The 25521-nt window shown below is 38.3% G+C and overlaps 1 protein-coding gene across 6 annotated transcripts in view; it reads right to left on the minus strand.

The window, feature by feature from the left end:
- Window positions 1-336: 336 nt before the first annotated feature.
- Window positions 337-25521, minus strand: part of ATP8A1 (ATPase phospholipid transporting 8A1) — a 232445-nt gene continuing 207260 nt past the window's right edge. For all 6 annotated transcript variants that reach the window (XM_066387035.1, XM_066387032.1, XM_066387033.1 and 3 more), the window contains 4 exons: window positions 15343-15431; window positions 14531-14623; window positions 6261-6352; window positions 337-5069 (listed from right to left, as the gene is read on the minus strand). In XM_066387035.1, coding sequence (XP_066243132.1) covers window positions 4972-5069; window positions 6261-6352; window positions 14531-14623; window positions 15343-15431 — 372 coding nt within the window. In that variant the 3' untranslated portion in view covers window positions 337-4971. The remainder of the gene's footprint in view (window positions 5070-6260; window positions 6353-14530; window positions 14624-15342; window positions 15432-25521) is intronic.

Consider the following 25521-nt stretch of genomic DNA (forward strand, 5'->3'; position numbering starts at 1 on the left):
GAGAAGCAACGAGTTGATGCTTCTTGTGCCCCCATCCCCCCTTCCCGTCTCTCTCTCTCCCCACATCAATAAATAAAAATTTAAAATATATATTCTTTTTTGATACTTAATTGGCAAAACTATCCTTCTTACTGCTAGAGTTAATATATGCCACTTCAAGTTTCATTTAGCTGGGTAAAAATAAGGGGATATTTTACATATCGCTGGGGTTGTAAACAAAATACATTAATAATGCTCTTCAATGGATATGCCTTCTCAGACGATATAGTTATGTGGGTTTGAAAGTTTTATAAAAGCAATATCGTTTCTAAAACTAGCAATGAAAACTTTTAACGATTTTCTTTATGTAATGGTAAAGTTTATTTCATTTTTAATAACAATTAGAGGACAAAATGTTTAAAATCTGCAGTTTAAAACATGCACATTCACAAAAGGCCAAAGACACGTAACACTGCATAGAACTGGGTCTTACTCACCTTTAATAACTATTTATAAAACACAGTGCATTGAACATCGAGATAAACAAACCTGAGAAAACTACTACGATCACAGATTAAACACATTCCACCCATGCAGCTTCACAATTTCTACAGCAGTTTCAGCAGGAATAGTTTCTCACGGAGCTGAAAAATACTATTTTATCTTTAACGCAAACTGCAAGTTTCCATAATAGCTGCCTTCCAAGGCTACCTTTTGTTTTTTAACCTAACAAAATGTGAAAAATGAAGCTTCAAGTAGTAAAACAAACAATAAACAGTATTTACTGCATTTATGACTTCTATTCTAGAACCATGAAACATAAAAATATTTATTATTTTAAAATATTCTGCTCATATCTTTGCAAGAGTAGATTTACCTATGGAAAGTTGCCGTTAATTCAAAGTAAGTTAAGTATGAAATTCAAATTTTTTTTCTACTTAAGGGAGATTTATTTGCTGAGAAGTTTTGTTAGCTCTATTAAGAAAAATTCTCAGAGGCAAGCTAAACAGAAGTTTCAATTAAATTTGTTTGTAAAATAATTTACTTATTAAAAAACATTGTGCAGAGGACCAATTAATTTGTCCACTGAATATTAAATTCCAGATAAGCCATGATAGAATTTTAAAAAGGCAAAAATAAACATTAAGATTTACAGCAATAGCCATGCATTGGCCTAGACCACTTTAAATATTAATTCATGCAAACCATAAACCTATCAGAAACACAGCTGCTCTCATACAGAAAATAAATCAAGATAGAAAATGGAAAACATTTATTTCCTTTCCTTCAGTATTAACTTACATTCTATTTTAATAACTGTTGAAGGTTAATTAAAATGCAGCAAAAAAAAACAACTGAGTTTCGTAAGTGACTTTAGTTATTTTAATGTGAGAAAAATCAGACTATGGTCTCTTGAAGAGGCATTATAGAAATGTTCATCATTTAAAAGCATTACTTAGGTAACAAACTGCATGGTGTCACATTAAATAATTGACATCAAGAATTCACAAGTCTGGCCCCTATGATTGAATAGGGCAGGCATTTTCTTGATAAACTTGGTAGATGATTATAAGACTATAAACTTATTTGGTGACATAAGTTTTAAAATCAGGAACTGTCCAAGAGCAACAACACAAAAAGAAACACTCATGATTATTTACCTTCGTAATAATGATGACCTTGTTATAAATAATTTAAAAACTATAAATATACAAGCTATTACTTTCGGACTAGCTTTCATTTTCTGAAAGACATTTTAAATGACAGATTATAAGTGATGTACAGTGCACTCAATGCACAATGTGTGATCACGTGACTTTCCTCATATTGGCTATTGATAATGCTGAGTTGCGAAATTAAAAGAGAAAATGTAATGATCTGAATAAATGATGATTTCTTGAATTAATATTTTCCCCTGAAAATTAAGAGGAATCACTGATTCCATTCAATGACCATACAAGTTGTGTAAATGGCTAGTCTTATTAGGCTGAATATACATTCACCTGATTTGATTAGAAAAAGTTTTCCATTCACTTCACAACACTGCCGAAGCAGGCTTACTCAGAGTGGGGTGTGGCAGAGTGGGCAGCACAGAGATCATTTTAAATTTACCACATTCCTGAGAAACACCACTTTCCTGCTAATAATTTCTACCATCTAGCATCTTTCGGGGTGTGAGACACCAATATATTTTTATATGTTATATAAAACATTTAGAAAGTTCACGATCAATGTCACTGTGTACCATTCAACATTAAAGAAGCAACTCCCAGCTTTTCAATGCGAAACGCATGAGGATTTTCTGCTCTATGTGGTATTTTCTGAATTGTAAACATTGTAAAAAAGCAACGGTGTTAGCATTTGCCAGAGTCCCCACAAGGGACCTTTTAATGAAGAGTACATGTCCTTTATTTCAGAAAATACATGTTAAAAGTCACTCCAACTGTTTATCGTAATCCTGATAAAACTGTGTTACATTGTTCCTTTTTTTGGGAAGGTTGAAAAATCAGAGGAATTTTCTCTAATTTAACACTATAAAGTCACTGCAACTGCAATGTTATATTTTAAGTTTTACCAAGGAGATCACTCCCTGCTGCCCAACCCCCACTGCCACCCAAGAAGCAAAGAAAGTGACTTTAATAATAATTTTAATACAAATACAGGGCCATGGAACAAGAAAAGCATAGATCAGTCCTATTTCCCATCCTGATCCTGTTCATTATTAGCCATGAGCATTCTACTCATGTTGAAGAGCCCCACAGAAACAACCCATGTTTCAAGAGAAAATAAAACTTGTAGTTTCCTTAAGTCTTAAGATTCAGTTTCATTACATTCATCGCTATTTTGATATGAAAGTTTTGGAGAAGAATGTCACTGGTGAAGTCAGGGCAAAGGGCAGCGACTGTGTCTGTAACTGCTATTGGGCTTTCTCCTGAGGGATGGATGTCATTTCTGTTTTTTAATTTTTGTGCTTTGACTGCAACTATCTCCGCTGGGACACCCAGGGAAGCCACGCTAAAGATCCATTCAGTAGACAGTTAAAGTCTGTGACTTCAGCACTTTGAAGACGATCTTTTATACCTGTGGTCTCGCCGGATGTTTTGATTCATGATTCCCTTAATTTGAACCCCAAATGGGAAGGATCTGGGAAGTGAAGCACGTCAACTCCTTCCCCCTTTTTCGGCTAGAATTATGTATATGTTATAACCTCTCTCATTTGTAGAGAATGTGGGAGGCATGCTTGTAACCGAATAGCTAAAAATACTGAGAAGGAAATGGCGTACAGCCTAATTTTAAATCTAGATTGAGAGAAAGGGGGAAGAGAGTGTGAAATTATTAAACTCAAGGAGTGATTTGGAAAATCACCTCTCTTCTCAATTCTAGTTGACTTCTTCTTCTTCTTTTTTTTAAAGAAGGAGTTCTACCTATTTTGCTGGTAAGTCCACTTAAAGGCAAACAGGCTTCTGAATAAAAGGCAGAAAGTTTGCTTCAGTCTCTGAAGTGTGTCTGAAAACTGGAATTCCTTTTTATTGTTTCCTTAATCAAAGCATTATCTTAAAAATAGTGTAGAAAACAGGTTGTGGTTTTAAAACAGCCCCTTCACCATTTATTGTTGGTAGCAAAACAGGCGTTTTCAAGAGCTATCTTGAAAATGCTGAAAATAATGAACTGAACATACATTTTAAAGCATAGTCACAAAACCAACTCATAAGGGAAAGTATTCTTTGACTGTAAAGTTATAGGTTTGAGCAAAATAGGTATTTTTTTTTTTAAATAGGGAAATATGTATTATTTATTTGTCCCAAGTTAGCAGCATGTGACTCATTGTGGGAGCTGCTGGACAAGTGAACTGTGAAATAATTCTCAGTCTTAAGTGCAGGGCAGTCAGCATATCCCGGGGCATGCTACATAAGACGGCAGGCATCCCTAGTGGGAACAAGTAGGGGAAACCAAAACACAGTACAAAAGCCCATGCATTTATCCGACATGGTATTTCAAACATCTCAACAGAAGCGTTAGAAGTCCCACATGAATATGTAAGCATATTTTTTCTTAAGAGAGAAAACTTTAAGACAAAATGACATCACTCACTCTACAGCAGAAGCCAGATTTTCAGAAAAATCTAACTGATGAGGAAACTTCATTAGAAATGACTGAGACATAAATACGGTTTTAAAAATCAGTATTGTAAGGACAGAGTCACATTACCACGCGTGCCCTCTAACTTTAACAAGTAAACAAGACAGACAAGAAAGAAGCATTTGTAAGGCTGAAGGTGCAACATCACAGATTTTTAGTAGCAAATGCCTTGAAATACTCATTGTTTTGCAAATCACTCTTATATTTGAAAAGTCAAGCATGCAGATCTTATAGCAGAACTGGAGGTAAACTCTCTCACAAATTTCTGGGCAAATGACTACTGAATGAGAAATACATTTATTGAACTTCTTTGGCAAACATTTATCGAGACAATTTTTGACACAAACAATGTCTTGTTTAGAAATTTTGCTCAGTAAGGTGAGTCAGTTCCTTAAGAATGCTGGGTTTTTTTTCAGCATATTCTGAAATCTAAGTCTGGATACCAAGAGTCCCTTTCACTTATCACCATTTTAGAGTTTTTAATAGTTGGTCGCCTTGTGGTATATCCGATACACTGATAACGATAGCCCCAGAGTAACGGCTGGAGAACACTGACCTATTCTCAGTTTAAGAGAGCACTCTGGCAAGACACAAGGTCATTTTCAATTTCTGTTTACAAAGACTTAGCAAATACTTTAAAAAGTCTGAAAGAGATGGCGTTACAGTAGAGTTGCACAGTGCTTATGTCTATAACATCCATGAATCTGAATGTCAGTCAATGACATGAGCTCAGATCCACCTTTCACCTCCTTGGACCAGGCTGCGGTGGCCAGCAGATTCCGGCGAGGACCCGGGAGCTCGCTCTCTCCTTAGAGTCAGACACGCCGGAGCCTGCCCGGCAGGCCCTGCCCATCACCATTCATCGGGTCTCTGCTTCGTGGTATCATAGGCCCTAATCACTTCTGACTGTGAGACAATTCCATTTTCATCTTGAGAGAAAGCATACCCATCTGTAAGTTAAAGATAAAATAGAAATGACTCTCATGAAGTCACTGGAATTCTCTGTTATTCTGAGTTCTAACCGCTCTCTTTCTAACTTGGCAAATTAATGCATTCCTCCCACCTTCGAAAGCAAGAAGACACTCATCTTTAATGTCCAGAAAAGACACAGACTCAAGTGCAAAAGAAAGAGTAGGTTGGATGGCTGGCGTAGACTCTGTGAGCTCTGTGCCCTAGAAGAAGGCACGGGCGCTCTCTCAACCCCTCTCAGTTCTCCGTTTAGCATCTCAGGTCCAGCCCAGCTAATTTTTGTTTCCCAACGACCAGAGGGATAAGGGAGTCTAGTCAAGTGGGCACATGTATGTCCACACAGATCAGGCTGGTGGGGGGAAGGAAGAGTCAAAGGGAAGAGATGATAAGGACATGTAAGTACGAACAGCGGAAAGTGGTCTTCTCTCCTCAGACGATATTCTGCTTGGCTTTGGGCTACCACAAATAAACTCACTTGAGCCCCAACATGGCTGGTGGGGGCATATGGATAAGAAATGGGCCCCAAGGGGATCACATCTTTAGGAAAGGCCTCTTGAAGTATAAAGAGCAAAAGCATTAAACATGAGTATATATAAATGAAAATAAATTATATGTGGAAACAACATGAAACAAAAGATATACTGCTAACACAAATACATTCACTACAGGGCTTTATATATTATACTCTGTTTTAGATCCTTGAAATGTTAAGAGGGCATGATACCTAGTAATTTCTCACAAGCCCAAAGGTTCATAAATATTTTTGAAGGGGAAAATATGTTTCATTGTTCTGCGTGAAAGCTGAAAAGGCTCTTGCAAAGTTACTCAAGTAGAAAAGATAACAATACAGAGGGAGCTTTTAAGAGTTAAGATTTATTTTACCAGTTCTTTTTAAGATTTAAGGAAGCAAGGGGCATGTGAAAACATTATTTTTCTTTGAAAGAAAGCAGCAAGAGTTTAAAGTGTTCTACCTCTTCCGCTAAAAGTAAGACGGTTGAGGTCAAAGGATTCTCTAAACATTTGTTATTTATGTAACATGTTGCAAAATATGCAAAAGTTGTTTTAGGTGCTAACTTTAAATAGTTAAATATCCCTAACGTCAAAATACTGTTCTCATGATGCTATGAACGGCAGAATTTTTTTTAAAAAAAATAAAGAACTCAAATACTCACGGAGCAGGTTTTGTTGCAATGATTCCGACCGGTACAAGTTTACGTGGTTCTTCTTAAAGACGTTCTTGAGCAGTTGCGCCCTCTCTGTGAGGCTGCAGAGCAGGTGCAAATGTGTGAAACGAATTATCAACTCAGCGGAGACCCCAGTGTGCCCACAGGACCACCGGAGAGACTTGGACTTAAACAAAAGATGGCTTGAGAAATCTGTAGTCGAGTGATTTCTTTTTTATCCCCATTTTCTCAGCTAATGAGATTTCAAGAGTTTAGATAAAAGACTATTTTGTCCCCAATAATCCAGTCAAAAGATTTCACTACCCCCCCGGAGTTAGATTTAAGTCAAATGGAGATATAGAACCTGCACAATACAATTAATAAAAAATAAAAAAAGTTTTCTAGTAGTTTATTAGCTTCTAAAATCCTGGTTGACTCACTACGTATATTTTAAGCATGGTATTTTTAGATTTAAAAAAATTAATTATTACTATATCTTTTTCCTACTTTGTACATAGTTTAGTGCACAATTTTTTTTAGTTATGTAAAGAAACCTGAGAAATTACGCAAAAAAGAAATTTCATAGACTTTAATTAAAAAAATTCCATTACCACTCTGATATGGTATGAAGTATGTCCCTTAGTTTAACTTTTTTTAAAAAAGAACTATTTTCAGAAAATAATTATAGTAGGTAAAATAACAGGAAAAATATTTATATTTCAAGAAATGTTTAGAATAATCTTTTTCGCAGGAACAAATTTCTGTGATTAATGATGGAACTTTTAAAAGCAAGAAATAATACACCTATCCCCCTCCCTCCCCTTCGCCACCACACGCAGAACTGCCTTACACAGCAGGAAACTCGAATATTGGTTGAATACACGAATTGGAGTGATAATTCTGAAATGCCCTTTGAAACGTTATCAACCCTCCCAATCATGCTATTTCTCTATTGCTTGATTTATAAAACCTTGCTTTGATATTAAAGAACACAAGAAGCATGAAGAGCTAATAAGTTATCTATTTGCATTGCAGTAAATGTTTATACAATTTTGTTTTAATCACTGGAACTGACTCAGTTGAAAATTTTCCATCTTGGATTTTCCCCACTATAAAAAACTTCAGTGAAATGGCTTTAAGTTATGTTAGTTTAGGATTTTGCCAAATTATTTTGAGACCCCGGAATGGAACAATTTTTATCATATGTAAAAGAAAAAAAAAAAGGATCCTCTGCAAAATGAACTTGTAATTACACAAATATTTAGGCTTTTGCTGAAGTAAAATATTTGGAAATGTTGACATTTGTAGTAATCTTCCACACATATTTTTTGAAGCCTTGGGATGTTAACGGGTACTTATTAGACATACTTTATTGTCACTGGGAATTAGCTACATTAAGGCAAGAAAGCTAATTCATCTGAAACTCCAGTGGTTCTGCAAATATTTGTAAAACTTTGTTTTTGCCAGTGATATAAACAGATAAGGAGAAGGCAAAGGAGCCATTTTTACAGTCATTTTTTTTTTTTTTTTTTACTCTACTCTTAAAATGATCTAACATTACAGACCCAGGGAACCCGAGGGACATTAAAGTATGTAACTGCTTTGGGGAGGTGGGCAGCTCCAGCAGCAGGTGGTCTGATTTTGTTAGCAGAGCCTTGCCGGATGAGGAGCTGGGAAGTAAAACGGACAGGACTACAGAGAATGCTAATGTATCATTACAGAGCTGCTTCTTCCCCAAATACATTTTCCAGGTTTCAGGCTGGCCTTCCTAAATGCCTGACACTTTCGAATGACAACATCAAAGCGTTAAGAAGGCAGACAGGAGAAGTTTGTTTTTCATAGTATGGCAAACTAACTTATATAAGATTATATTATTTTGTTTTGTAACGTTTCGTATCAGGTCACACTAACTTTCACTCAGCTGTTATGTCAAGCTAATGTCTAGTGTTTAAAAGAAATACTAAGAAAGTCTTTCTTGGAAGAGGAGCACATGACTTTGGAACCTTGCTTTGGTTTAATTCAGAGTCTGTTACTTGTTAGCTGGACCACCTTCGGCAAAACATCTTATGTATAATATAATGGGAGGCCAATCCCTGTGTCTCAGGCTGGCTGTGAGGGTTCAGGGCGTGGTATAGCTTTCAGCACAGTGACTGGCACTTAGGAAGCACTGAATAAATGCTACTGCCCTCACTGCTCCCCAGATCCCATGAAATTTATTACACAAAATCAACTGGAACAGAGATCATCACAAAACAAAAGATGCTTTGTGAGGATCATTTCTGATGCCTTGGTTTATATTAAACATTAGCTCAACAGGAGATGTCTATTGCTACATGAGTTTAATTTATAATGCCCCCACTCCACTTCCTAGGTAGATAAATATGTGTTTTCTTTTCTTTTCTTTTTTTCCCCTTAGCTACCTATTACTTTCGTTCTTACAGAGCAAAGTCCTTCCTAGATGAGATAAATGCCATTCGCAGGATCACAGGAGGGTATGCTTAACAAATAGTAAGTGATGATGAGTTGAATTTCTCTACTCTTATCCTACCTTAATTAGGGAACTGCTCATCAGGTCAAAATTATACAATTTTATGCTATTGATGTTTTTAAATTTTTTTTAAAATTTTATTTATTCATTTTAGAGAGGAGAGAGAGAGAAAGAGAGAGAGAGAGGAGAGAGAAAGAAGAGAGAAACAGGGGGGAGGGGCTGGAAGCATCAACTCCCATATGTGCCTTGACCAGGCAAGCCCAGGGTTTCGAACCAGTGACCTCAGCATTTCCAGGTCGATGTTTTATCCACTGCGCCACCACAGGTCAGGCTATGCTATTGATGTTTATGGGTACTAATATTACTAGCAAGTCATGTTATAAAATATACTGGGAATATGTTAACCGTTCATAGGTATGTTAAAAGTTCAGTTTTTGTTGAATTGCTGAACATAGCGTGAGAAGAACAAAAGTCTCCAGGATTTCTTTTCATTAAAAAAACCCATCACAACTTTCAGCCAGTAGTTTTAGTCTTGTATGGTCTTCCCCTTACCAAGCTAGGCAAATTCCAATTTTGTCAAATGTGATTACATGTACAAGAACTACCCCTTAAATATTGTTACCTTATTTTCAAACCCACTAAAATTTTGCAACTGAGATAACTGGTGGAGTTGAGGTGGAAAGATGTGTTTTAAAATAATGCTTTATTTAGAAATGCAAGAAAGTATAGGTAAAAACTCATTTACTGTCTCAGAACATGTTGTCATAAGGTGTTTCCAGTAATCTTTCAAGAGTGGTGAATTTGCCAAACTATTTTGGTTGACTCATTAAAATGACCTCTGGAAAGTAAACAACCCTTTATTCATTTAATGTTTTCGTGTGTAGCATGTGACAGCTGTCCTGTACTTGGCTGTGGTGGAGGGGAAATAATATTTTATTGTTTTGTCACTTTTTTTTTATAAATGCTGGACAGAACCACTGTCACAGTGATGAGAATAGGCTGGGGGAAAACACTTGATATGTCCACCTATCCTAAACCCCAAGAAGTTTTTTTAATGCTGATATAAAACCAGTGGATAAAGTGAGAAATATATTTTCTTTTCTATTAGTCTTGGGCAGTATTATAATTGCTTTTTATTAACATATACAATACATCACTGTCCACATGACCAAATCATCTGACATTCATATGTCCCTACTCTCTTCTGTAAAGCTAAGGCTATGGACCAAACAAAAATGATAGGCAAATTAATGAGGATTGACCTGAAGATCTTGGGTTAAAATTCTATTTAGTAATGGCTGTTGGTGATATGCTAATAATGACTACAGTTAGATATATAGAAACTGAGTTTTATTATCATATTTGCCTGTTTATACAATGTACTACATCACATGCACATAAAAGAAATCCAAAAATAATGGCCCTATCTCCAATGAACCCAATGTCTACAAATCCTTATTTCAATCCTTTGGGTTTTAAATTTACATTTTTTTTTTTTTTTTTAGAGAAAGCAAGCTGTTACAACTTGTAGATATAATACCCTCAAGCGATATCTGAGAGGCCCTCAAAATTAATATTTCTGCTATAAAATGTATAAACATTTACATTATAAAAAAAACACTATTAATATTCTTATATTTATAAAAAAAATGGTTTAGGTTTTCCCAGGAAATGTTTGCTTATAAATTGATGGAAAATAATTGATTTTTGAAGTTTATTTTGACTTTGGAATCATAGGTGCTTCTGTACCCTAGTGTTGTGGTATGTCCACATAAAAATTACAGCAGAGAGCAGGGACTCACAGCTTATAAGTGATTTTCTTAACCACAAATAATTACCCATGGCTACACGCTGATCAGGAGTAAGGTTTGGATTTATTCTCCCAATATTTTAGGCATAAGTCAATTTCTACCATAACCCATGGTTCAAAAGCAATGTACTTAAGATGGTGAAATACACTTTTCCTCCCAATTTGCTAGATAATATGGTAAATGACGTACTAGTTTCTTTAAAAAAACACTAATTATTTTAATGAAGATGTTCTAGTTTTGAAAATAACTAAAGATGAGAAAGAAATGATTACAAATACTGATCTGGATACCATGCTTACAAGTTATAGATTCTCTAGCAGAGTTTCATTCTATGAATAGTTTGACTTCATAGCATCACTTAGTGAAGATTAAAATAAATTAGGGATGATCAACTCACAAGATCTTCCTTAAGAATTGCATCATTCTATTACAATAAAAATAAACCATCATTACTTTGAACATTACTAATTTGGGAAGTGTAACCTATGTAATTCTATGTTCTTATTTGTCTTATTTTTAATGAACTTCCCACCAGTCAACCAGCTCTTTACCACCCACTACTCTATCCTTTCACCTACCTACTTACTTACTTGCTTACTCCCTCCCTCCCTCCCTTAGTTCATTCACTTGACCATGCATTCATTCATTCATTCATCAAGTATTTATCAAGTGCTACTATGTTCCCGGCACCATGCTAGATGTTGGGTTACAAAGACTAAGACAGAGAACCTCTCCTTCAAGAGTGTAATCTAGCAGGGGACATAAACATAGGGTAAACAAATATGTTATAATTCAGGTGATAAATGTAAAAACAGAGAGTAAACAAAGTACAGAGATGGCAGAGTAGGAATTACTTGTATTTGTGAAAAGTTGAGGTAATTGCATCTGAACTGGGATTTGAACACTAGGAATCAGACTGCCCAGTCTGTAAGAGGGTATCACCTTCTAGAGGAGAGAACGCATGTGCAAATACTGGGAGGCACAAAATAACAATGTCTTGGAACGAAAGGAAGTCTGGTATGGCTAAAATACATAGAAATCAGAATTTCTGCCTCTCTGAAAATGTAGGTAAAATTAACAGACTTTAAAAAAATTTGACATTGAGATACCATATTTCCCCAGGTATAAGATGCTCCCATGTTTAAGATTCACCTTAATTTTGGGACCCGAAATTTGAAAATAAAAATGTATTACATAAAGTAATTGGACTCAAGTTTTATTCATCATAAAATTCATACCACTCCTCATCACTGTCAAAACTCCCATCCATTAGCTTGTCCTCATCTGTGTCTGATGATCAATCACCGGCTTCAACAATGAGCCAAAAATAAGCGCAAAATAGCAGGAAATGCAAGTAAAAAAAATCTACAACCACTGGATAAGATGCTACCAGTTTTTAGAGCCCAAATTTTTCGGAAAAAGGTATGTCTTATACATGGGGAAATATGGTAATTGTCCAAGATTCCTAAAAGAATCTTGGCAGTAAAATCAGTCTGACAATTCTTTAAATGCCGTAGGATGCAATCAGGCTGGCATGAAGACTTTCCCAACTACTGAGGGTTGTTCTCCTTTCACAGACCGCCTCCCCCCATCTAGCTCCCATGCAGCAGGAAGACACCAGGGCCGCGCTGAGCATTGCGGCCTTCAGATCATTGGTGGGCGGGAGCAGCCACACGGGCTCTGTGTTGTACCAGAGGGTTCTCTCTGCTTTATTCAGCTAATAGCTAATTCATTTCTGAGTTTTTGGAAAAAGGTGAAGAGCTATTTTAGGCAAATGAGCTGGGCAGCAGCGGGAAATCTATCTGATGTCTTTTTTATAAAGAAGCTGGTGGTCATATATGGTGGCATTCATTTCTTTCCTTTTAGGTTCTCTTATCTTATTTCATGGAAGGGGCCACTTATATCGCAGACTCATTAACTCTTTAGGATCCAGAGGTCATCACTTCAAAACCCTCAGATGGATTTATGAATTGTCATCAATATACGACAAACCGCGAAAACGAAGTATCATGTGGAGGGGCTTAATGTAAGTTTTTTTTTTTTTTTTTTTTCCTGAAGCTGGAAACGGGGAGAGACAGTCAGACAGACTCCCGCATGCGCCCGACCGGGATCCACCCGGCACGCCCACCAGGGACGATGCTCTGCCCACCAGGGGGCGATGCTCTGTCCCTCCAGGACATCGCTCTGTTGCGACCAGAGCCACTCTAGTGCCTGGGGCAGAGGCCAAGGAGCCATCCCCAGCGCCCGGGCCATCTTTGCTCCAATGGAGCCTTGGCTGCGGAAGGGGAAGAGAGAGACAGAGAGGAAGGGGGGGGTGGAGAAACAAATGGGCACTTCTCCTATGTGCCCTGGCCGGGAATCGAACCCGGGTCCCCTGCACGCCAGGCCAACGCTCCACCGCTGAGCCAACCAGCCAGGGCCAATGTAAGTTTTATTAACATACAAATGTGAGAGATTTATTCCAGTGGGTAGTAACAAGTATCAGAAGTAGCCTTCCCTGATAATTGTTAATAAGTGGTTTTATTCTCAGTTTTGTGAACTAGAACTTTTACCATATCCTTTTTATAGCTGGAGTGGAAGTGAGAGAAAACATTTATTTGGGAACTATTTATGCTAAGCAGTGGAACCGATGTAAATTTTTAGATGAAGGGACAGGGATGGAGGGGAAGGTGGAGGAAGGAGGAGACGATCTCTAACCTTGAAGACTGGTTTTATCATCCCCACCACACACACAGTGAGAGTGATTTTGAGAGGTCAGCGGTAGGCGGTTCTCGCTGCTATGTTCTTGAAAAGGCAGCACAAGGAGGCAGAACAGTAAATGGTTAGGCGCAGGGGCTTCAGAATTAACTGACATGGGCTCAAATTCCAGCTCTGTTGCTCCTGACTCTGAGAAGTTAGTGTCTCTGAGCCCCAGTTTCCCCATTGGAAAAAATTAAGGGTGATGGACCTGTAGGCGGCTGTTGCAGGGATTCAGTGAGACAGTCAACACAGAGTGATCAACGCAGCGCCCCGCATGCAGTACGTGCTCAAGAAAAGCCAGTGCTAATATCTGAAGAGAGGCACAAACTGCGGTGTGATGTGCCCCTCAGGCCTCACAGAAGCAAGGGAGGGCTGGAAGCCAGGCTCTCTGCTTCTGTTTCCAGCCTGACACATACTCCATTGTGTCAAACAGAGTAAGGACAGTGAATCGTGATGAAGGTGATATATGCCAGGGCAAAATATTTCTTATGGACTAGACAAAATTTTGGCTTATTTTAGTGTGATGAAAGAGAGAAAAATCAAGACCTGATGTTGTCTTCATAACTGTGGTTTAACATAGACAGCTTTCAAGTTATTTTATTTTCCTTTTTATAATGTTTTGTGGACTTAGCAAATTTGATGAGCTTCCTAATCTTGCTTTTTCTGAGGTGGCCGTGGTGAGAAAGGACTTGGAAGATGTAACTCCCTTCACACATGATAAATGTTTAGGTCAGTTCCTAATCATATACTGAGCCGCACATGCAACTGCAGGGCACAGTGCCCTAAGTCAAGCTCTGATTTTTATGACATGCTAATTTATTACGGATGCTGTTTAAAGCCAAACGTCTTTTTTCCTCTTTTTAGTTTATTAACAGAAGACTGTTTGTAACAACCATTTATTTATTTCATACTAAATAAGCACCAGACCTGGACCTATCTGCTTTATCTATAGTATTTTATTGAGTTCTTAAAACTAGCCATGAGGTAGGTATTATCACCCTCATTTTACAGATGAGCAAGTTGAGGCATGAGCATTAAGCAGTGTGGCCAAGGTCACAGTCAGCTTAGGAAATGACAAATTTGATTTGAGTCCGCATCTCTCTGATTCTAAGATCTGTCAGGAACACTGCTAGCTCCTTGTTAACTGATGAAATATATGTTTTACCACTTATTCCCAACCACTAGTAAAAAAAGAACAAATTAAAATTCATTTGGAAAATGACCGATTCAGTACATTTTACCTTTTTCCAAGCACAACTGCTCCTGGGTCCTGAGATTTTGCCTCCAGCTCCTGAACTTCATCTACTAATGTTTTAAAAGCAGTCCTCTTGATACTGAAACAAAGAAAAAAAATTTTTTTTTGTATGGAAATATTTGTGTGAAGACTCAAGACTTCACAAAACTGGTTTATTATTGTTTCTGAGTACAACAGTAACCAGAGTACAAGCAGCGGTTTTTCTATAGAATATGAAAAGTTCTACTAATTTTGAGCATTAATATAACTACAGAGACAATAGTCTTAAAATAAATGGTTTAGGTTTATAACATGAAAACTCTCATAGGTATTAAGTAAGCATCACGTAACTAACTTTAATGGTACCCTTTTTGTAGGAAGAGATAACATTTTAAAACTTATAATCCTTGAGCAAATTAGTCAAGTTCTAGTTTCTTTCATTCTATATTTTATATGTTTAGAATCAGGCAAGCAAAAAACTTCCCATCACAATCATTGTTCACTAATAAAAAATATGTATGTGTGTTTGGAGATAACATTTTTTCTTCTTCTACCTAGACTGGGTTTTCAGGCTGATTTCTAAAAACATACTCCTTAAAATTAACTGCAAGTACCTGCTTTACTTCTTATTCTGTTTTTTAAACTAATTTAGTTTTCTAGCTCCTCAATCACTCCTTTCTTCTTTATTCACGTAGAATAAATGAATATTACTAATTCCTATTCTGCCAACTACATTCTTGAGTTGCAGTTACAAGTACAGAAATTTGTGGATTAATGCACATCTGTATTGTTTTGTACGTAACCAAAAGCTATACTTACACCTTGTACGCCACATCGAGAAGCAGCGATGCCACTGGGATAAACAGCAGGCCCGTCCAGAAGACTCCCGAACTAAACAACATGGCTGCCTGGGAAAACCACCAGAAACAACGTTGTTTTACAAACCAAAAATCACATCATTCATGTTTAGTTGTTATATGTTTTTAAGTAAAATAATTTTAAGAATCTCATTCTGCAGGACAGTATATGACAATAACTCTAAATTTAAACTTGTGAAATATTTGAAATTTAAAGTCAAATGGGTTAAAACATATTTACTACACTTTATTTTTCCTCCCTTCAAGTGTCTAATATAGAAAAGTTTTAAAATTTGCCAAGTCTTTTCACATTTTTATGTGAGATTTTTATTATTGTGGTCAATACATGGAGTAATACTTAGACCTTCTTTTATAACTTGGAATAGCCCTGACCTTCATTTATCTCTTTCTAATACAAAAAGCAATCTTTTTGAGCAAATTCAAATATATCCTAGATTAAATTTTTTTATATTCCAACATGTAATAAATCCTAGTTAGAAACTAAATTTACTATTTTGCAAAAATTAACTTTCATAAAATGATATATTAAAAAATCATCCAGTGAAATCACAAATATAGTATATATATCTATAAAAACAAATGTACTATTTTCATCTGATATTATATAGAATAACCTTAATTTTCATTCAAAGGTTTATATAACTCATATTGGCACATTCTGTTATTGCTAAAGTCAAACCAAGTATCTAGTATGTAAACCCTAATAAAAGTGTATTAAAAATAACTTTAATCACTCATTTGTATTAAACCCAAAATTGCTGTATCAGAGCCTTTTGAGTTGCAAAAAAATGTTTTATGATTACAAAATTTAAAAATTCTATTGTTTACAATTACAATAAAAATTCCTTTTAAATATAATTAAATTACACAGAGCTTAAAAAGGATTATATCATACAATAAAACCAAAAGAAACATTTTCACTTCATCTATTTATCAAGGGTAAATCTGCACTAAAGGTATTGTGATAACTCCATTAAGATGTAGCCAACTAACGGAAGCACATTTTACACTCCACTAAAAATCACAGAGAATATTTTTTTACTAGGTGTGGTTCAGGATTAAAAATGATCTAGACTTTAATTTTTATAGGCAATTTCACAATTACACACAAACAATCATAATCAGTCCTCATCAAACAAAAGATTACTAATTTTAAATTATGTTTCAAATTACCTATTCATTTTGACTCTAAGCCGAAGACCAGGAACTGCTGTTTAATTTTTTTCTATGTGAACACAGACTGTTGGTTCAAGAATGCTAAGACTTTTCCCTTTATAGGATCAAATAACTCTGAATACGGTTAAAATAAAAACGTGCTATTACAAAAAATTTCAGAAAATAAACGTTGCCACGTGGATTCAATGAAATAGCAACCATATTCTAGACACCAACAACATGAAAAATATTCACATAAAAGTCACTTTATTTTATAAGCAAAACATGATCGTCGACATGTTTGCTGACATCCTCAATGGTGAAAACCAACAATAACTATGTAATAGGAAATGTCTATCAAGTCAGCGGGTTTTGTTTCGAGTGAAGGGAGCTTTTTAGTCTGGTAACGACTGTAAAAAGCCACATTTCTTTTTCCTTCTGGGGGGAAAAGGTAACATTAAAGATTCTAAGTCACGTCACTGAAAATGCCTTTTTACTTGGCTTAATTTTAATCTATTTTAATGGAGGGGGCAAGAGGAGAAAGATTTATGCTAGCCTTTGCCACCCTGTATTAAACGTCCACTGATGGAAAAGGCAAAAGTGTTGGTGGAGACTGGCGGCTGCAGATTCTGACCATTGTGATGTTAACTGGCGCCCATTATTCAGTCCACCAGCCTTTGGCTTTACAAACGAACAACATGAATTGAGGGGAAGAAAGTTTTTCTGCGTCATATCTGAAAGCCTGTCAGATTTTTCTCTTTCTTTTGCAGAGTTAATCCAAACCTAAAAGACTTAAAGCCGGCATTCGCCTTAAAGACAGAGAGTCTCTGTATTTTTTTGGATGAAGAAGGGGGGAGAATAAAATCCCACAGAGGTATTTCCTTCCTTTCTGCACAAGAACGCCCCCCCCCCCCCCCCCCCCCCGCCCCGTGCAGAAAGCATTTTTGTCTCTAACTTTTCACATGTCTCCACTCACAGGCAGGTCAGCTGGGGAAAGGCGCCCGAGCCCCCCACACAATGGGGGGAACAGGAGCAGCCTGTTCGGGGCTGGGCTCGAGCTCCCTCACAGAGCAGTTTGCAAATTGCTCCTGTCGTGGGAGATCGCTGGGCCCTGCCAAGCGGCCTCCACCGCCCCTCCGCGAGGCCCTGTGAGAACAAATGGAATGGGCCACAAAAGTGGCTCCTGGGGGACCAGAGAAAGGAGCAGCGAGGGAGCCGCAAAGCCGGTGACTGGAGGGCACAGGCCCCGCGCCGGCACAAACGGCCACTTGTCTCTGCACAGTGACACTGGCTCTGCATCGCAGCACGCGGACTTCAAAATTGAACCCACGCTGTCTGCAAATGCAAACGCAGCGGAGGAGGAACGAGGAATTGTTCTGAAATTTCCATGTGAACTTGCAGAGAAAGAACGTTTGAGCAAACGTGAGCTCATGTGCATTGAGCTAAGCCAAGGGGCTTGATCAGATGAGAGGCTTACCTTCCGACACCTGCGTTCCCATACTAGAAAGGAACATTTACTTCCTCGTCAGGGTCCCCACATGCTACCTGCCTACAAACCTTCTGCAAAGGGGTTCATAATTCTCCTCCTCCTTTTACTACAAACCTAAGAGAAGTGCACTATGACTCTTACTCTCAGAGTACAGGTGCTGTCTAAACCAGCAGGCCCTCTGGGAATCCTAAGACTGGATTCGCAGACCCCAAGGCGGGCAGGACTGTGACAGAGCCCTGGAAGTAGTCCCGGCTCTGCCCTTCCCAGCAGCCAGACCCAGAAGTGGCCGAGTCTCTCTGTTTTCTCAGCTGTAAAGCAGATTGTAAGAATTAAATCTGATCATGTTTGTTAAGTGGCTGTTTTTAGTAGTAACACTGATGAATAACAAATTTTTTCTTTCTTCATTTTAATTTTCAAATTTCTTGGCCCTGGACATTGGCTCAGCGGTAGTGTGTTGCCCCACGTGTGGATGTCCGGAGTTCGATTCAGGTTATGGCACACAAGAAGTGCCCATCTGCTTCTCCACCTGTCCCCCTTCTCCCTCTCTCGCCCTTCCTGCCCCCTCCTGCAGTCATGGCTTGATTGGCAGGAGTGGTCCCAGCGTGGATGGCTCCATGGCCTCCACCTCAGGCCTAAGAAGAGCTTGGCTGCTGAGCAATAAAGCAACGCCCCAGATGGGCAGAGCATCGCCCCCTAGTGGGCGTGCTGGGTAGATCCCGGGTTCCCATGCAAGAGTCTCTCTGCCTCCCCTCCTCTTATCAAATAAAAAATAAATAAAAAATTTCAAATTTCTTTAAATGTGCTTATCTTCTGTTCTTCCTAGCAGTCTCTCCCATGAGCTTCTAGGAAGGAATTTTTTTTTAATCACAATATCAAATTAAGTGTAAGTCAGTTTATAAATGTCAGGGTTTCATCACATTAATATCATAAAATATACTTAAGACTGACACTGTCCATAGTAACTGGCCACTAAAAAATTCCCATTCATCTCAATTTATTAATTTAGAAAGCAGAGCTAAATTATTTTTTCATAAAAATTATTGAAGGCCCTGGCTGGGTAGCTTAGCTGGTTAGGATGTTTGCCCAATATACAGCAAAGTTTGGGTTCGATTCCCGGTCATGGCACGTACACGAATAAGTGGAACAACAAATCGTTGTTGCTCGGTCTCTCCCCCTCCATCTCTTTAATAAGACTGATCAGTACAAAATTTTAAAAAATTAAAAAAATTATTGAAGACTGCATGGGCATAATATATTAATTTTGAAAGGGAAAAAAAGTATTAAGAAAATAGTGCTGTAAAACTTAGTTTCTTTGAGGGGATGGAGGGCAGCAAGATAAATTAATACAAATTCCAGATGGCTTAAGAGTTCATGTGAAAAATAAAAAAAAAAACCCAAAAAACAAATACTAATTATTCACTGTTTAAGGTTTTATGTAAGAACTTTCTTAGTTTAAAACAGCATAAATAAATAAATAAGTAAAATCCTTTAGAAAACTGATTTATAAAAATATAGAAGCTCCACATTAAAAATATCACCAAAAAGCAAATGAAACCAAGAATGACTGCCCTCAATGCATGAAATTCTGCAATAATATCTGATTATAAAAATAGACCACTTATCTGCAAAAGAAGAGCTGATGATCCCAATAGACAGGAAAAGACCTGAGAAGACACTCATAAAACCAGCAGCAAGTAATAACCTGGAACAGGGTTTAGTCTCTCTGTAGTCATAGAAACACAACCAAATCAGATCAGATTTAAATTCACTATCACAGTTGAGGGGGGTATGGTGAAACAGGTTTTTTAATAATTTATATTCACCTCAGCAATGTACTTGCCTTTGGGAAAGGTATTTGGCAAAGTGCATCAAGGACATAAGTTCATTCCTGTTAATACGGATAATACAATTTTGTTTACTCCTGTTAATATGATAATGCAATTTTCTGGAACTGCATGTTGAACTTCGGGACAGCTTTTACATTTAGGTTAGTATCCCATGAAACTGTTCTGTGGTCACTAGTCCTGAAAGCACTCTCCCTGAAGAGTGTACTGTGGCCCAAGGTTTAGCAAAGGTATAAACAAACCATAGCAACACCCTCCTGGGGAGTTCAGCAGAGAGTAGCATTTTTAAGGCTTTGAGAAATCACAGTAAAGAACCCTACTGAACAGTTAAAACCAAGATTTCCAAATGTATTTATCGACTTTGGAACACTTTCCCCAACACATTGCTAATATCCCATGAGCTAATTTAGGGGAATGCAAATATCCACTGTGGGTTTTAAAAAATATTGAATAGTAAAACATCAGAGAAAACAACCAGGATACTATATGGCTGGTTAAGTAAATAAACGTGCATTTAGAGAATATTATCTGAGCTGTTCAAGATGCTATTCACAGAATGTAATTAGAAAACTGACTGTTTGGAAGAGTCCTGAATAAAGGGAAGGTAAAATACCGTTAGTCCCTTAGCATTCTTCATTATCACATAAACACTTCCTGAGAAGGTTAGTGGTTTCTATCATACACATAGGGATCAGTCGTAACCTCTCCCTGTGGCTTAGATGTCTAGCCTGAACCTCAAACACAACTATCCAGCTGTGAACTGAACATCACACAGGTCCTTCAAACAGATACATCCTAAACGGAACACACTGTCTTCCCCCGAGACCTGCTTTTCCTTTGGCTTCAGTGCCAATGCAGCAGCTGAGACAGAAACTGGGTTCTGTTGACTTATCTCCTTATACCACCTCCGATACATCACCAGGTTCTGCTGTGCTCCAGTATCTTTGGAACCTGCCTACTTCCTGCCAACCCTGCTGCCATTATCCCTGTCCAAATACCGACTCTGCTTCCAGCCTGTCGGCACCCTGCAGCCAGCGGGGTAGTTCCAAAGTGCAAATCAGACTTTAGCAGTTCTTGGATTAAACCCTTTCCACGGCTTCATACCACCTTTAGGATCGAGTACAAAGTCTTTAATATGAGTTCAAGACTTTTCCTACTTGACTTCTGATTGCGCTCCCCTACCACCTGTCAAGCCAGCCCCCCATCTCTAACTATACACTGTGCTTCTGTTCCTGGGACGCGCCCACGCGTGCTCCCAAATGGGCCATTGCCTCTGTGACTCATTTGCTCCTCAGTTTTCACATCGGATGTCACTTCCTTCCTGAAATTGGGTTAGCTGACCCTACTGTGGGCTTTCACTTTGACAGCACCTATTATCCAGTTTCTACTTGCTCCTCTGTCTTCCTGTGATACTTTAATCTCTGTAAGAGGAAGAAATGCATCTTAATAAATCCTCACAACCCTAGTGCTTAACCAACGAGCAGGTGTTCAATAAATAATAATTGGATAAATAAGTTCTTACAACCTAGTATGTTGCAGAGATTAAAAGTCAAAACCCCATGGCCTTGGGACTATGGTCCCGAGATGTGGCGGATACAGTCTGAGTGGTTTTCCTGCGTTTTGGTGTGGAGTTACCTTGAGAGCAGTAATAACTAGGTATTTATGTGATTTGGGGAGAGGGGAGAAAAGTTGATGCAGCTTCCTAACTATCCTTTTCTAATGTAAATTGTCTTTTCTGTTAAAAAAAAAAAGCTGAGGGACATGTATTTAAAGCTTAAGTGTATTAAACTACACCCCCCTCCCTTTCATATGAATCAAAAGAAATATTTCAGTGAACCAGGGCAAGTATGGTAACGGGAAGTACCAAGATTGTTTTTGTGGGAAGTGGGGAGAAGAGAAGGGTGTAGAACGGCCTGGAAGAGAAGAAGGTCTTGCACCAGTTTACCACCAGCATTTATTTATCACATCCTCTGATCCAAACCTTTATTGTATGGCTTCAGGGACTCTCTGGAATGCTGTGTATTCCATAATGAAAAGCTATCTTCTATGGCTTCAAGGACTTATGTTAATGACATTTGGGTAACTTTTTGTGACCTGGTCTTTGTGTCACTTCTCAGTTCTAGCTCCAAACATTTCCTACCTTGGAAATCCCAAACTTCCTCTGCTTGGGCTGTTCCCTCCGCAAAGCCCTCCTCCCACTTTCCTCCCTGGAAAGCTCAGGGAACAGCAGTACAAGAAACCTTTACAGACTATCCAGACCAAAGCCCAGGGATCAAACGCCCTCTCCTCCACTAGTCCCTGTGCATTCTGATCAGGATAATTACATCTCACATTCTAATTATCTGTTAATCTGCTGGTTCACTCCATGAGACTCAAGCTCCTCAGGACTACGACACAGGATGAATTATAATATTCTCCATAAAAACAGGGCAGAACAGCAGAAAATAACTAAGAAGGGCATTTCAGATAAACCCCAGTATGCTCGCAATTATTCTCAGAAGCTCTTGATTACGCAGAGACAAAGTAAACTCTTGGCTTGGGTTATCCCAAACAAACAAACAAAAATCTTAGAAAATATACACTGTTCCAAACAAAGAAAAACCTTAGAAAATATGCAAATTAGATACCGGGTCACAGCATTTATGTGCTTTTTCCCCCTCTTAGATATTTTTGCTGGTGAGGGACTGAAGGAGGGGTAATCACCTTTGGGACTCCAAACCAATATTCAGTCTAGCTGTATGATGCAAAAAATTATGTTTGAATCTCTATCCTCTGGCAGGAGAGTAATGAGAAAATAAATTATTAAAAGAGCTGTTCAGAGGAAAAGGAGGAAGAAATAGGGACCTGGATCAATATGAAGTTACCTTTTTCACAAAAATGTAAAACTTGACTATATACATCTCAATAGATACTGAGAACTGGCCATGAAAAAGACAATAGTCTTTCCAGAAAGGAATCAAGAGCACTCAGGAAAGTGTGGCTCTCAAACTAAATTTTTCGGGGCTGTATTTTCCAGGAGAGAAAAATAATTAAGAATAGAATTTTTTTTGTTTGTTTTATTTTAATCTTCTTTATTGTGCTAGTTAAAAAACTTAAAATACCAGAAAAGTAAGTACAGAATTAGTAACAAATATTTTTATTATAAGTATAATTTTAAAATGTTATGATAATGAAGTTGTATAACATAGGATAGGTTACCTCAATGCTCAATATGTTTGTTTTATCATTGTTATGAGTTTTTATAATTTTGTGATGGCTCTGTATTTTATCTTCTTAGAAACCATCTCATAAAACATCAACTGTTTGAGACTAATAATTCAATCTGTAAAATAGAATGACCTATATTTCAGATTGTAGGAAATTTTCTTTTAAAAGTTATTTACTTATTAGTTTTTTAGCTTAATTTAAGAGATATCATTGACATATAACATTAGGTAAGTTTAAGGTATACAATGTGTTGATTTGGTAATTTCTATATTGCAAAATGATTACTACCATAGCATTAGCTAACACCTCCATCGTCATATAATTACTATCTCCCTTAGTAAATTCTTTTTTAAAAACTCAACACTTACAAAAGCACTTAGATGTAGAAAGACATATAAAAGCTGATATGGCCTGACCAGGTGGTGGCGCAGTGAATAGAGCGTTGGACTGGGATGCGGAAGGACCCAGGTTTGAGACCCTGAGGTCACCAGCTTGAGCGCAGGCTCATCTGGTTTGAGCAAAAGCTCACCAGCTTGGACCCAAGGTCGCTGGCTTGAGCAAGGGGTTACTCGGTCTGCTGAAGGCCCGCGGTCAAGGCACATATGAGAAAGCAATCAATGAACTAAGGTGTTGCAATGAAAAACTGATGACTGATGCTTCTCATCTCTATCTGTTCCTGTCTGTCTATCCCTATCTATCCCTCTCTCTGACTCTCTCTCTCTGTCTCTGTTAAACAAACAAACAAACAAAAAACCCTGATATGGCTATGTAGAAAAATTACTGACTTTCATGACAGAGAATCCTAGTTGCCTCCCAGAACATCCCCATTCCCCTTCTTATATGCAATCACTTGATTTTTAGCTGGACACCCTGTCCTCCAGCTCACCGACTATATTCCTCTGGCTCTTCTGTTGCAGCTAGATGTGGCCATATGATTTCCTTTTGGCCAGTGAAATTTAAACGGAAATGTGGCAGGCAGTACTTAGGAAAGAGCTTCAAAGAGAATCTTCTGTTTCTTGCTGGCTGGAGTGTCGGTAAAATGGTGAGAGCTTAAGCAGCCACTTTGGACTATGAGGCAGTACATTCAGGTTGGCAATGCAGAGAGAGAAGAAACCTGGCCCCTGATGCTTGTTTAGCTGCCACACCAGTCCTGGACTGCCTACCTCTACTGAACTTCCTTATCCCAGGGAGAAATAAATTCCTATCTTATTTAATGTATTTACTTTTTAAAAAAAATATTTAAAAAATGCCATAAACTTGCTTTGGATGCTACATGCTAGTGAGGGTAAGTGATAGTAAGTGATAACTTGAAACAGAACAGCTTTTCACCACTCACTGCAAAAATTGTGTCCAATTATGAGCTCTACTGAAGCAGACGGCCGTGACATTCACAGTTTCTTTCATGAGCATTTCTGGTAGAATCCCTGGCAGAGAACTCAAAAACAAGCTAAAATGCTGAACCTGGAGGGGTGACCCGCCCTCTGCCATCTCACAGAGCTCTTTCCCACCCTCTGCTCCAGCTGCGCTGGCCTCTTCATCTTCGAATTTGCCAGGCTCGTTTTTGCCTCCGAGCATGCGTACCTGCTGTTCCTTCAATCATGGAACGCTCCCCTTCAGATTATAGGGCTCCATCCCACATCACGTGAGTTTCAGCTTAGTTGTCCCTCCTTCAAAAAGACCTTCCTGGAGCACTCAGGACAGTCCCTGTAACATCATAGCACCCTTTTTCCTTTGTGAAATAATCTTCGGCCATTCATCTTTTAGTCATTTGTTAACTGATTTGCTGACCATTTTCCCCAATCCTTCACTAGTTCCCTCACCCTAAATGCTAAGAGGATCCTGCCTCATTAACCCGTTCCCTTGACTCGGAGCCTAGCAACCACTGAGCACTCAACATGTATTTGTGGGATGAATTAATACAAGAATGAATTGACTCAAGAGAACAGTCATGACTCTGCCATACTAGGAGCGGGTTTCATTCAGCGTCCCGTCCCCTGGCACTCCGGGGACACCACAGCCTCTCGCACATTATGACACCAACATCCCATCAGTAGCAACGAGATTCTTTTTTTTTAAACTGAATGCTTTATTTATTTATTTATTTATTTATTTATTTTTCTGTATTTTTCTGAAGCCGGACTAGATTTTTTTTTTAAACTGAATGCTTTATTTATTTATTTATTTATTTATTTATCTGTATTTTTCTGAAGCCGGAAACCGGGAGAGACAGTCAGACAGACTCCCGCATGTGCCCAACCGGGATCCACCTGGCACGGCCACCAGGGGCGACACTCTGCCCACCAGGGGCGATGCTCTGCCCACCAGGGGGTGACGTTCTGCCCCTCCGGGGCGTTGCTCTGCCGCGACCAGAGCCACTCTAGCGCCTGGGGCAGAGGCCGAGGAGCCATCCCCAGCGCCCGGGCCA

Source organism: Saccopteryx leptura, chromosome 5, assembly GCF_036850995.1.
Source record: "Saccopteryx leptura isolate mSacLep1 chromosome 5, mSacLep1_pri_phased_curated, whole genome shotgun sequence".
Taxonomy (NCBI): Eukaryota; Metazoa; Chordata; class Mammalia; order Chiroptera; family Emballonuridae; genus Saccopteryx; species Saccopteryx leptura.